The 10,136-nt window shown below is 31.7% G+C and overlaps 1 protein-coding gene across 1 annotated transcript; it reads right to left on the reverse strand.

Annotated features, from left to right (window-relative positions):
* Nucleotides 1–2,362: 2,362 nt before the first annotated feature.
* LOC116348937 (LIM/homeobox protein Lhx3) lies at nucleotides 2,363–7,861 on the reverse strand. The gene is made up of 6 exons (XM_031780169.1): nucleotides 7,233–7,861; nucleotides 4,381–4,555; nucleotides 3,790–3,992; nucleotides 3,510–3,702; nucleotides 3,250–3,398; nucleotides 2,363–2,565 (listed from the first exon to the last, which is right to left on the reverse strand). Exons 1-6 carry the CDS (start codon nucleotides 7,330–7,332, stop codon nucleotides 2,363–2,365), a joined length of 1,023 nt encoding a protein of 340 aa, XP_031636029.1. The 5' UTR covers nucleotides 7,333–7,861.
* Between the last annotated feature and the right edge of the window lie 2,275 nt (nucleotides 7,862–10,136).

Here is a 10,136-nt window from a genome sequence, read left to right on the forward strand (position 1 = left end):
GTGTTGTATTTTACAAATGATACATGTGATTTTTGTTGTTGTATGTTTTGTTTTCATCCAGACGAAATTTATTTATCTTATTTTGTCTATGTGATGTGTTCAGCTTTGGTTCGTTGGCATATTCGTACATCGTAATATATTTAAATTTATGTGATGCAGATTCAGTAGAACCAACAATGTATTCATTTTATAGTCATTTCGAAATGTAGCCATTTTATTTTAGCCCATTCTCTCTCTCTCTCACACACACACACTCTTCTCAGTGCGGATTCAACGAAAGTGATGAACATTTACAATGTGAATATTTTATGTATAATACACTATATCAATGAAACGATATTCTATTCTCTATTTCCTGGTGTTGTTACTTTTATTTACTTACGAACTGTAAGCCAAACGAATTCAATTCCGAGAAATGAAAGCAAACAAAAAAAAATTGCCATGTTTTATAGACAATGCATTTGCTAACAACAAAACTATACCAAACAGACAGGGAGTAATAATATGTTCATGTTTCGAACATTTGTATCAGGAGTAAAAAGGCACTTCATGTTTTTCTTTCGTTACTTTGGTCAATTCCTTCAAATTCAATACACAAGCTTTCTATCTCTCTCTCCTTTTTTTCGTCTCGGTTGGAAATGTATTATGTAAGCGAATACTGTGTTGTATCGTGAGTCAGTTGTCGGGGGGCAAAAAATGGTGGATGATGTATTGAAATAAAATAAAATGAAAATACACCACCCAAACGATGGAAAATTTATTTTTCCAAAAAGTGGGCGGTAAAGAGTAAACAACCCTGCTTTAACCGTTGTTACTGTGTATTCTGTGTTGTATTGTCGGTATCGTCGACGTTGATGTCGTTATCAATTTTCCACCCTACTCAAACGTAGAGCGGAAAATACATATACTTCATACAGCGCGATGCAATGACGGAAACCAAATTCACGACCCATGCCCATTGCGCACTATGAAAACTCACATAGAAACATACACATACACACTCTTTTGTATTTTTCCTTTTTTTTTTAGTAAAAGACTCTTTTCCCTGATCTCTGTATACAACCCAACAAGCGACTGATTTTAAGTGAAAAATGCATGCAATTTTTCATAGACGACTTCACACACATATAAATATAAAAATATTCGTGGCAGTCTTTTAAAAAAATACAGAATAACTCGGCAAATGTATCCTTTTTGGTACAACGTTCGTTTTCATTTTACATGTTGGCACCGTTATGTACCGTATGTTTTTTTTTATCGTGAAACAACGATGACTTGTGTAAATATCTCTTGCACACTCTATGTATTCCGATCCATCGAAATATTACGATGGAAATTCAACATATACATATAGTAATATGCTAAGTGAAAAAAGAGACACTTACAGAGAGAGAGAGAGAGAGAGAGAGAGAGAGAGAGAGAGAGAGAGAGAGAGAGAGAGAAAGGAGAACAAGATCGGAAGCCCATTTTCTGTTGAACACATTGAACTTATATATCGATTTTCGCTTTTCATTTGACGATGATGATAAAACAAAGGTTCACATAAAAAGCTTGAATACGCTTCGGCTGCATAGAATTTCACGCAAAAACATAAATAAACGACAATTTTTCATATAATTTTTATTTCAACGTTATAAAATATGGATTATTCTTTTCAACGCCATGCTGTTGCTCACGCTTTCTCTTCACATGTTTTATTTTGTGATGTGGCATTTTGTTTCAGCTTGTTACACATGGCACAAATCTTATTCATCTGAAAGAATACCTTTTTGTGGAACAAACATTTTGCTGTATTCACTTTGGGCTATCGCATGGAAACATTTTTTTCTTCTTCATCGAATGAAAAATTTGAAGCAAACATAAGTATCTACTTCTGTATTCACTGTGAATCGAAATCAAAAAGCTTTGAAGATGATTCAAGAGTACGAAATGCCATGTCAGAATGCAATTAGTTAATGTGATTTGAACATATGGTAACAAATAAAAAAGCTTTTCAATCTACATAGATTTTTTCGTTGAATTTTCCAAGAAGCAAATAAATTGCACGCCAAAAATACATAAAAAAGTCTACATTAGCATTTGCAATGTTGACGATTTTTTTTTTGTTTTAAAAAAAAAGTAAACAATTTTTTGTTTGAATTTCAAAATGAAATGCAAATAAAAATTTGCATATTTATTATCTTTGATGAATCGTCGAATTGAGGTTTTGTCGATTAATAATGCATTATGTTATGGGCTGACAGGTTAAAATTCCAAATTCTATCGATAATAATTTATGATGTCGACCAAAGCAATTCTCTCATTCGTTGCACAATGAACAATGTAAACAAAAAAAAGAGAATCTGTACTCTATGAATGTGTACTAACCATTGATTGAAGTATAAACAATATTGTCTGGATATGATTTGAATGAGTGTCCTGATCCCATTGGCGGCGGTGAATAGCTTGATAAATATGGCGGCGTATTTCCACTTCCATGCAAATAAGAGACACGACCGCCACTTTGTGGTGATGTTCCATCTTCTAAGCCCATCGTAACCGTACTATAGCTATCATTACTTAGATCTAAAATGATAGAGAAAAAGGAATTTGTAATAGACTATGAACATTAAAAAGTAGCACATCATTTCATATGAACTTTTATCAAAAAAATTTTTTGTAAAGAAAGGCTAAGAGCTCGAAGGAGTCGAGTTATGGTATATAAAGCTTTTATATATTAAAGAATTCAATTTTCATAGTATGATGAAATAAAAAAAAAACACCGACGCATTTTCAATAAACATATTATCTTGTTTCTTTCTTTTCAACTTTTGTTGCCGCATAGCAAAGTTTTTACGTGTTTACAAAACTTGATACACTTTAAAGACTCTATTTTAAAATATTTGAAAAGTTCTTCGAAAAAGATTCGTAAACTTTAAAAATAATTCTTTTCATTGTCAATTTCTTAACAGCATTTCTCAACATCAATGTACTTTATCTATCCTTTTTTATAAACCAAGTTCTATTTAGAGTTAATTCACGATTACGAAAGCACTCACAAAAGGGAGAACATGTTAGAAAAACGATCATAAAAATCGATAGTTCTCAGGTGAGTGCTGAGTTTTTTTTTTTTTTTTGCTTGAAGTAAGATTAGCTTTGAAAAGAATTTATCTCGATTTTATATTACTTACGAATTTTGTCTTTTTCATATTTTGTCGGAATGAATTCCAATGAAAAAAAAGAGAATGAAATGAAACAAGCTTAACTTACCGTGGCTAAAACTATCTAAATCCACTTTCAATTCGTCCTTGTCGAGTAATTTATCTAATCGTGGCGAGCTGCCACCTTTCATTGAACGGAAATATTGACTCCATCGCGTTCGTCCGGCGTCTTTTTTCAAGCGTTTCTCTTTCGCTCGTCTATTTGAGGAAAACAAGAAAATGATCGTCGATAAAATGAGAAAAATGTTCGTTTCGTTTGGAATGTGCGCTCTGTTTTACAATGATATCACATCGAAGCAATGAGCTTACCTATTTTGGAACCATACTTGTACAACTCGCATATCTAGACCCGTATCTTGTGACAATTGTTCACGAACATGGCGAGCTGGTTTTGGACTATTATTGTATGCCGTTTTTAACGTTTCTAATTGTTTAGCAGTAATTGTTGTACGAGGTCTCTTATTTGGATGATCACCATCTAATGATCCGTCTATATATAAACCTGTGTGTTTTGAACAAAATGCCACTGAATTAGTTGTTGTGATGCGTTGATTGATCGTGTGTCTGCAGATTGTAATTGGTTTTGTACCTTTTGATTTAGCTGTTTCGTAGTCGGGTTTACACACTAATTTTCTGTCTTCCATCAAATAAAATTCATCGCCAGTGTTTAGCTGGCGCGAACAAATCGTGCACGCAAAACACTGAAGATGATAGACATAATCTTGGGTTTTTCGCACAACTTGCGTTGGCGGTATTCCTAAGTCACATCCAGCACATTTGGTTCCATAACGCCTGCAACGATTCACATTTCTATATTCGTATATTTTAAAAATCAAAACATTTACTCAACGAAAAATGATAAAATGAAAAATCTTTTTTTTTCTCGCAAATAATCTTTGATGGAGTTAAGTTTTTGCATTTTTTTTTTCAATTCAAACATGTTCTCACTGTGACTTATGCTTAGAAATGTTATTCTATTTATGCAAAATATGAATATGTTCCTTTATATTTCATTTAGAGTCTTTTGAAATCGCATAGGAAAATCGCAGCGAGTCATGCTTGACTTGTACTAAGATATTAATTTATTCTTTTTCATTGACGTCTCTTTTTTCAAAGAGAGAATTAAAAAAATCCCTACGACTTTAATGCTAAATATTCAGTATTTAGGAGTTTTACTTACTTGAAAAAATCATCTTTACAAAATAATGATCCATTTCGGGCAAAACATTTCTCGTTCAGTTGAACATGGCATTCACTACATTGCAAACACTTTGCATGCCACGTTCGTTCCAGAACTTTCAATATAAATCGGTCTAAGATGAGTTCATGACATCCACCACATCTTGGTATCGTGGCTATATTCAAATAAATAACATTTAACACATTATTATTTTAAAGCTATAATTATCATTTCGAATTCTGACACGAATGCCCGAAAATAGCCCAATAAATTATTTATTGAACTCAGAATATATCTGCAGATTTTTCTACAGAGAAATTAGCGATTCAATACAATTTATTTGACTAGAATCACGCGGGAAATCATGAATTATTTGGTTCTTCTGAACATTTTTTAAAGATTTTCACATTCTATCGGAAATCATCTAATACAAAATTAGTTCCACTTTCAAAAAGAAAATGTAAGATTCAATAAAGTCGAATGATAGCAAAATTTTTGGCAATCCTGAAAATAAGTTCCGATAATTAAATTTAAAAGTTAATTTTTACGTATGAATTATGAAATCCAATCGAATTTCGAAGCAACTTTTCTATTTTCTTTGAAAAGTGGTCAGAATGTATTAAAAAATGTAAAAATAAAACGTTTCCAATTAAATGAAATGTTTAGAAAATGTAGTCGATCAAAATATGGTTTTTTAATACTATGAACAATAATGGACTATCTATAAATCTATGTTTAAGATAAACATCAAATCAAATTATAGGAAAAAAACCTCCACACTACCAAATCTCAATTGATCTAGTTTAATATCGATAATTCATTAAATTGGTTTTGAAAGCTGGCCGGCGTTGACAGTAATAGAGCGCAAAACACCCATTTATTTGAATTAGTAGTTATTTCGCGCCATTTTCTCTTAGTTATATTTGTAATTTGATTATTTCATCAATAAAATTTGTGTAAACCTTATATTTCAAATATTATTTGCGATAACTACTAGATAATATGCAATTGAAGTATAGTGTAGTTGATAGAGTATTCCAAATTCATATTTCCGACAAAAAATAGTTAACCGAACTAACTTATATCTTAATAACATTCAAAAATGTACTAAATTTCAATAAAATGACGGATTTTTCAAAATATTCTCATAAAATCATAAAAGTTTTATTTGCTTCAAATAAAAAAGAAAACCATTATTTTTGATAAATGAAAATCAAATTAAAAAAAATTCCCGATTTGACCGTGGTAATAGACGAAAATCATTTTATGTGGGCACTATAGACGTCTATAGTTCATTGGTACTTCTAATGATTTTATAGTATTATGCAAAGTTTTATATTTACGATGGTTTTATTCATTTAGTAAAACTTAAAATCTCACACTTGTCGTTCAATTTGTTTATTGAATTATCGACATTTTCATTAAAATTAAGTAAGTATTTCCCAAAAATTACAAATCACAGAATCATTCAACTTCGAGAAAAGTTCTATCCACCTGCGACCATTTTCATTAAATGCCATGTTTTAATTAACATGTGATTGAACAGATGTGATTCAAGTCAATGAATTCAGGTGGTTCATTATATATTCATGGGCTATGATGCTCCCCCATTTAAGTATTAGCATTTGGCAGATATGTGTCCAAAAATGGATCGAACAAAATGGCCATATCACCAAAACCAATTATCGAGTTAATGTTCGACATGAATTTTTTTTATCATCCTAGCTTGAGTAATCATAGTAAAGGACAAATTCTAATGGATGTAACGGGTTGAATATGCCAGAAGAGCTCTTTGATTTGGGCTTTAAATCATCGCGTATCAAGTTCAAAATTAGCAATTTTTTTGCGAGAAATGAATTAAGGGACATGTCGACTAAATATGAGTATTCAGTCCAGAATATTGATAATATTGAAAAAATTATTTCAGTGATATTTGAAAAACAAGCCGATTTAAATGTTTAATAAAATATTTCAGAGTATTGCTCAGCGCTGCTGCCATACACAGCATATTAAAATATCTTGCTGAGAATGCGTCGTCCGTCGAATGCGAACGTACGTAGCAGTTTATACATCACAGCGAACAAGAATGAATCCGTTGTTCTCTTCACGATTATGTGACTCAAAACATTCAAACGATTGAATAGAGAACAATGCATGTATTGTTGTTCGCTGTGATGTATAAACTGCTACGTACCTTCGCATGCGACGGACGACGCATTCTCAGCAAGATATTTTAATATGCTCTGGATGGCAGCAGCGCTGAGCAATACTCTGAAATATTTTTAACATTGATTTTGTAATCAAAACAAAAGATTGCTAATTTAAAGCGAGATTTGATGACATTTACGGAAAAGTTTTTTTTATTTAAAAAAAAAGGCGAATTCTAAAAGAAAGTAAATCCATGAAGTGAGTAATAAAATTTAAAAATTCATTAAAAACTGACCAACGCTCTTTTGAAATTCCATATTGTTAGGGCAACACCTCTATTCTATTCCAAAGTTGGTTTTACAATTGGAAATTTTCTCGCTTCATTCGCTCGTAGCCACTACTTTATGGTTTATACTAATTTAATTTGAATTTTGAAATTCTCCTGTCTTTTAGAGTCTAACATTTGAATGATCATCTCTGAATATTGACATAATATTAATATAGTTTCACTAATTTTTCACACTTTTGTAAGTAATCCGACTACAAATTTTGCGAAACTTCTTGCAAAAAAATAAAAAAGATAGACATAAAATCGATCTCTGTATAAGGTTTAATAAAATAAAAAACAAGGACAAGATCAATTAAGATGTGATAAGATATAAATAGTCCATCATCGTGTATTTATTGAGTTATGTATCACTTACATATTAGAATTTTTGGTAATTGGTCCAAATGTATGAGTGGAACTCTATCCGAATTGTATAAATTGTTGGTATTTGAGCTGATTATATCGCTTTTGTGCATTTTAAATAATGTGCATGTGCTACAATTCCATAATTTTGTGATGATCCAACACTTTAGTGGTACGTAAAATACCGTTAAAACTTATAATATATCACTTGAGTATCCGATTTGATCACTGATTTTTTTGTTTGTATGGTTTTAGCAAAAAAATTGCTCGATTTTCATTATTATTATTAAATATTACAACTATTTCAATAAATTGTATTTTTATAAATTTGCACTGGTTCACTGTTTTCATTCAATTTATTCACATTGTGTATGTATGAAATCGCGTCGGCAATGCACGAAAATATATAATATCACTATCAAATATTCGCGCGATATTGTGATAATCCAAATAATGTAACACGTGATGTGCCTGGACGAAAAATGTAAGCACGCAGTGTTATCGCTTGAACCAGACAAATGGTAACTAACCGTTGAAGAGTGATTCAGTGTCGGTGCACCCCTCTTATGTGCGCTCTACGAATGGTTTGTATGGTGCGCAAATCCATGTGGCAAGCGATACAACACAGTAACACGAATCGACGCGTCGATAATCGACCGAACATCACATCGAATGGGAGGTGGTTGTTGTTTTTCGGAATACTGATTCGTAAACATCGTCTCCCTGTACTTTCAACACAATTGAATTTGAGCAAGAGAGAGCACGGCACCAGAATAAAAAAACAACAACAACAACCGAACCAAAGTCATCGGTACAGAATCATAGTTAAGAGGGTTGTTGTATTCTGTACAAAAATGAAAATGTTGGGTGTGGCCAAAATATGCATGGAAAATTGACGCGCAGCAACGTAAAGATATTTTTCTTTTTTTTTAAATCATATTATATCTCGTAATATATTTTGGATTTCTCCCGCCAAGTTTTTCCACGATTTGTTGTCTTTTTTCCTCCTTCTTCTTCATTTCAATACGGAAAGTTCAGTTGCCAAAATGAATACTTAAGGATGTTTTTCGTTGAAAATGCTTCGAATTTCAATCGAATTTCTATGTTTAACAGACATTTCTACACACATAATATGCAATGGTTTCTCAGCGTGTCAACAGTTTGTTTACATTTTTTTCTTTCTTCGTCGAGAAATTTGTTCTTTTTTCTTCTTCAAACTTCTGAAAATACGAGAGCACAAACTTTTCTTCGTGGTGTTTCTTTCGTTTTTAAAAGTTTTTTACAACTTAAAGGCATTGGGATAAACTTTTCATACATTGCCATTGTGATGCATAAGAATATCATTGTTTTACTATTTCGTTTGGGCCAGGAAATACAACCAGAAAATTGTTCAAAACCAAATCATTTTAAGGCGTGTACAAATGCTGTCTTCCTTTTCAATGAATACATCATAACTTTCACTATAAAATCCACAAATTCAAAGCGCACATTCATGCACTATATAATCATTAAATATTCATGGTGAAACAAACGGAGTCTTTTAAACAAATAAATCACACAAATCTCCGGTTCTGAAAATCTATATTCTTGAGATTACTCAATTCTTATCGCTTCGGCCACGATATATTATACAATGAAAATATAAGAATTTCAATTGAAATTAGCAATGGATATAAAAGGGATAACGAATGAAACATTTTTTTGGAATTATGAAAGAACATCGATTGTAATTAGGTACAAAATTTAAGGATATCTCGGAATTTTAATATCGCATGTAACCAATTTAAGCCGATTTAAAAGATGGTACCAGAATGCTTTGAATAGAAGCCAATTAAATTAAGTTTGAAAGCATCACAAATAAATGCGATTAATTTTGTTCAATTTTTTGCTCGGAAAATTCCAAAAAATGAAGCTAAAAGGTAAAATTTGTTGAAAAGGTAAAATTTAAGCAAAGATTAAATTCATGTTCGGAATAAGCACAATATACAGTAATATGTAAGCATAATAATAAAAAGGCATTACGAGAAAATATTCATAAGCAGTTAGACTCTCAGCCACTTAATAAAATCGACAATCGACACCTTTGACTGATTCAAAATAAGTAACAGTGTTGAATGACCATCTTTAGTGATTTCAAAATCATGTCAAATTCATTCAAATTTGATATGATGCACTTCCTTAAATTTGACCAACGGTGAACATGGATTTTTGATTTGATATTGAAGCTTCTGTCAGCAATTGTTTAAGTAAATGTACTACCAAAATAAAATCAAAACTCATGATTCGCATTTAGTTAGATAAAGTATAGAATGTTATTACGGCGAAAAGCTAAAGGTATGAACCGCAGCCCATTTGCATGTAATAAAGCCATAATTGTTTCTCGTACGACATTGTGTTTTCAGTTTAATGTTCTATCCATAAAATGTGAAGTTTTCTTTTTCAACAAGAATACCAACCAGCAGTGCCATCATAAGCTCGATCATTTTAAAGGTTATGACTTGAAAAATCAGCCATTTGTGTGTCGATGTGCTGTTGTTTATTCACAACGACCACTTAAGTTGAAGTCGCGGTTACTGCAATGATCCACAAAAAGAAAAGCAAAAAATACGCGCTTAAAACTTTAACATTTTAACGATGGTTTCTTTTATGTAATAAATAATTGAAATTAGGTGGTAGATTCACGGCACCGATGAACTCTTAAATGTCTAAAGTATAAACTCATTTGATATTCATGTGTTTGACATGAGAAGACACCCAAACAACATATATACACCAAACGGCGGTGATCGTTTCCAACCCTGACACAGATACGAATTTCTTGCTAAATGTATGCGTTAAATTTAAATTTTCCCATTAGACCGGTTTAATAGTAATGGTTCTCGGTACGCGCTCCTAAGCTGTCATTTAAAATCTGGGT

The sequence above is a fragment of the Contarinia nasturtii genome, unplaced genomic scaffold (assembly GCF_009176525.2).
Source record: "Contarinia nasturtii isolate CC-2019 unplaced genomic scaffold, AAFC_CNas_1.1 Cnas_scaffold_129, whole genome shotgun sequence".
Classification (NCBI taxonomy): domain Eukaryota; kingdom Metazoa; phylum Arthropoda; class Insecta; order Diptera; family Cecidomyiidae; genus Contarinia; species Contarinia nasturtii.